At 64.5% G+C, this 3,502-nt stretch overlaps 1 protein-coding gene across 1 annotated transcript; it reads left to right on the forward strand.

Annotated features, from left to right (window-relative positions):
• Positions 1-731: 731 nt before the first annotated feature.
• VENTX (VENT homeobox) lies at positions 732-3,033 on the forward strand. Its single transcript, XM_017963414.5, has 3 exons — positions 732-1,030; positions 2,476-2,588; positions 2,674-3,033. Exons 1-3 carry the CDS (start codon positions 814-816, stop codon positions 2,902-2,904), a joined length of 561 nt encoding a protein of 186 aa, XP_017818903.3. The 5' UTR covers positions 732-813; the 3' UTR covers positions 2,905-3,033.
• Positions 3,034-3,502: the final 469 nt, after the last annotated feature.

A 3,502-nucleotide genomic window follows, 5' to 3' on the forward strand; every position in this document is an offset into this window, starting at 1 on the left:
TGGTCTGGAACCCGCGGGAGCACGCGCTGGGCCTGGTCCCTGCCCTGAGCCCGTGGCCGCGGGAGGAGCCGGTTTCGGGGACTAGCTGGGCTCCGGGCCGTGTGCGGGGACCGAGCTGCCGGCCTGGGAGCGACGCGGGATTTCGCCGCCCAGCGCTACCCCGACCGGTCCCCGACGGTGGGGGTCGGGGCGGTGCCCGCGGGGGCTACGCTCTGGGGCGCGCGGGGACCAATTCTCGGGGCCGCCGGAAGGAAGGAGGCAGAGGGGCGCCGAAGTCTCCTAGCAAGGGCAGCGCACCGGGACGCGTCCCAGAGCCGGGGGCGGACGGACGCTTGGAGGCGGAGGCTTCGGTGACCCCAGGCCCGGGCTACAGCGGCCACCGGGTGGAGGGAGGGGACCGCGGCTGCCGGAGGCGGGGAGGCCTGAGCCTCGCTGTGGGGCCGCTGGGTGGGAGACAGGGGCCGCCCCGACCGCAGCAAGGGCCTGGGTGGGGGCCCAGGACGGAGGGGGTGTCTGACCCTGCTGCGTGGAGGCCAGGATGCCTTCGTACTTGGGGGGGTCGGAGGGGGCGGCTCAGGTGGAGTTGGTGGCCGGGAGCTGGGAAACTGGGAGGAGGGTCTCCGTGCAGAGCTGGGGGTGGGAGGGCTGAACGGCGTGCAGAAGGGGGCCCAGACCCCGGGGGCCCCCAGAAATTAGAAATGGAGAAGGGTAAGGCTGGGTGCTGGAACGTGTGCTGGTGCCGGCGTTCCTCCTCATGCGAGGGATGCTTCTAGGCCTTTTTCCTGCCTGTCGAACGTTCTGTGTTGGAGGGTCATGGGGGGTGCTGTCTTTTGCTCCACTTTGAGGCACCGCCCACCGCAGCCCCCACCGTCACGGCCTCTGCTCCCACGTGGCAGGGCCGCCCCCACTGCCCCAGGGCTGGGCACCCGCCCCGGGGGCACCCTCGGAGCCAGCCCTGTGGCCGAAGGCATCCGGCCGTCGCCGCCCCTGGCCGGGACCCTCGGCGGACCCCGGTCTCTCCGGAGACGAGGTGCGGAGGCGTCTAGGCCGGCTTCCGGGCCCCTATCCCGCCTATTTCACGCCCAGACGCCCCGCCCCGCCAGCCTCCCGTTGAGGGCCCGGAGACCTAACTGGGCCGGTGCAGGGCCCAAGGAAGACCCGGGTCAGCGGCGGCGTGTTCCGTTCCCCGACCCCTCGCCTGGGACCCAGGTCGGCCGCCGAGCGCTTCCCCGCGGAGGTCCCGCCAGCGCCCACCTGTTTCTCAGCCTGGGAGGCTCGGGAGGCTGCGTCGGGCGTTACTGGGGGGCGAGGCCTGCTGGTCTATTAGATTCCGCGGGGCGGCGTGGGCGCGCGGGCGGCGGCGTCAGGCTGGGAGAGCCGGGGCGGACTCGGCCAGTGCCCCCGTGCGTCCGCGCAGGACCCGAGGACGCGTTCCCGGAGAGGAGACGGCGGAGGGCGCGGCGCGCGGGGCGGGAGTGTCGGGAGGGCCTCGCGCTCGGGGGACTCGGCCGCCTGCGCCCCGGCCCGGTGCTCTGCGGTCTGCTGACAGCAAAGGTGTGTCTGTTCGTCTCTGTGACGTCACCTGGTTTAAGGTGTACTTGGTCAGGAGCGGTTGACACTGAAAGTTTTCATTTTTAAAAGCCTCATCCTTAAGGAGTAACTTGTACTTGAGGGAGGTGAAAATGTGTGTTCTCCGCAGCTAGGTAACCTGCCCTACCCCGAAGCCAGCCCGCCCCACCTGCGCCCACTCCTGGCGCTGACCCCTGCAGGCCTCCCCGACGCAAGGCACTTGCTTTCCGGGTCTGTCGCACGCTCTCAGGTTATAGTTAAAACAGACTGGAAAATGCGCTTCCTTCGCAGAAACATTCGTGAGATTCTGCTCAGACTCGAGTTAACTGTTGATCCATTTCACCAGGTTGGCCTCCTTCCTGGGCCCCAGCCCAGATCCACAGGCCACCTTGTGGGGCTGTTTGGCACCAACCCTGTCCCTCCTTTTAGAAATTAGAAAACAGATGCCACCGAGGCAGGCCTGGGGATTCACCATGAGGAGCCTGACGGAGACCGAGCTCCCTGGGTGGGGCCCAGGCCTTTGCATATAATGGAGTCTACCTTTCCTGGCTGGAAGGTCGGGGAAGGGCGTCCTGGGAAGCAGCTTCTGGAAGGGAAGTGTGGGATGGGGCAGAAGGGAGTGAACTGAGCAGGGGTCAGGCCCACAGTGCCATTAACATTCCTGCCTTGAGCCGCCTGGCTGGGCCCCATTCCAAACTTGACCTGGGAGGAGGAGGCGGTGGGGTTGCTGGTCACAGTCAGGTGAGAAGATCTGCCCAGGCCGGCCCTGCCCCAGCACGGCTGTCTTCACCTGTTACCGTGGGCAGGAGCTTGCCCTGTGGGTGGTGTGTGGAGCTGAATTCCCTTACCCTCTATGTCAGGGTTGAGTAAGGAGCTAAACCCTTGGCGCTCCCCGCATCCTCACAGCCTTGAGCACCGAGCAGGTCCGTGCCCTGGAGGGCGTCTTCCGGCACCACCATTACCTGGGCCCTCTGGAGCGGAAGAGGCTGGCCAGGGAGTTGCAGCTCTCAGAGGTCCAGGTGAGGTGGGCTGGGCAGACTAGGGTGGGCAAGGGTGGGCCAGTGGCCTCTTCTCACCCCTGCTGCCATCTTGGTTTTCCTGCAGGTAAAAATGTGGTTTCAGAATCGCCGGATGAAGCACAAACAGGAGGTGCAGGATGCCCAGCTCAACAGCTCCTTCTCGGGGTCTCTCCATGTGCCCCCGGCTCGCCTGGCCAGTGGCCTGCAGCTGCTGTGCCCCTGGGCACCCCTGCCCAGGCCCCAGGCTCTGATGCTGCCCCCAGGCTCCTTCTGGGGTCTCTGCCAAGTGGAACAAGAGGCCCTGGCCTCTGCCTGAGCTTCCTGCTGCGGGCAGCCCCTGGCATACTACCCCCCAAGCCCAGGATGTGGCGTGCAAACTCGGGGACCAGCCCTGTCCATGGGGCCTTGGGGCCTGTGTGCTCTGCCTCAGACGGGGGATGTGTTTTGAGGAAGTGCCTCCAACTCCACACCTAACACACGCTTGCACCTGGCACCTCCCTGGAGGACAGGGCTGCTCTGTTTACATCATGGTGGCACCTCTCACCCTGACCCACGCAAAGGTTCTGGAGAATATTAAAGCCACCTCTTGACTGAAAGATTTCAAAAGGGTCAGTTTAGGAAGTAAATGAAGGGTCACTGAAGAGTCAAATGCAGCAGTGGGCTCCTTATGGGTAGGGCTTTCAGCATATGGTAAAAGGATAATTTGTTTTTTAAAAAGTGTTGGAAAAACGGGTTTTCCAGTTAGAAAAAGTAAAGGTTGTAAGCTTTGTGTGTAAAAAAGCCACAGAGGATTGGAAGTGGGTGCAGGTGTCACATTTATAACCTTGTGGTGAGTCCCTCTTCGCAAGGACCTCAAAGCTGGAAAGCCAGAGAGAGCAAAGGTGAAAGTGAAGGTGGGTGCTGGGGCCCCTCAG

The sequence above is a fragment of the Callithrix jacchus genome, chromosome 12, assembly GCF_049354715.1.
Source record: "Callithrix jacchus isolate 240 chromosome 12, calJac240_pri, whole genome shotgun sequence".
NCBI classification, from domain to species: Eukaryota; Metazoa; Chordata; class Mammalia; order Primates; family Cebidae; genus Callithrix; species Callithrix jacchus.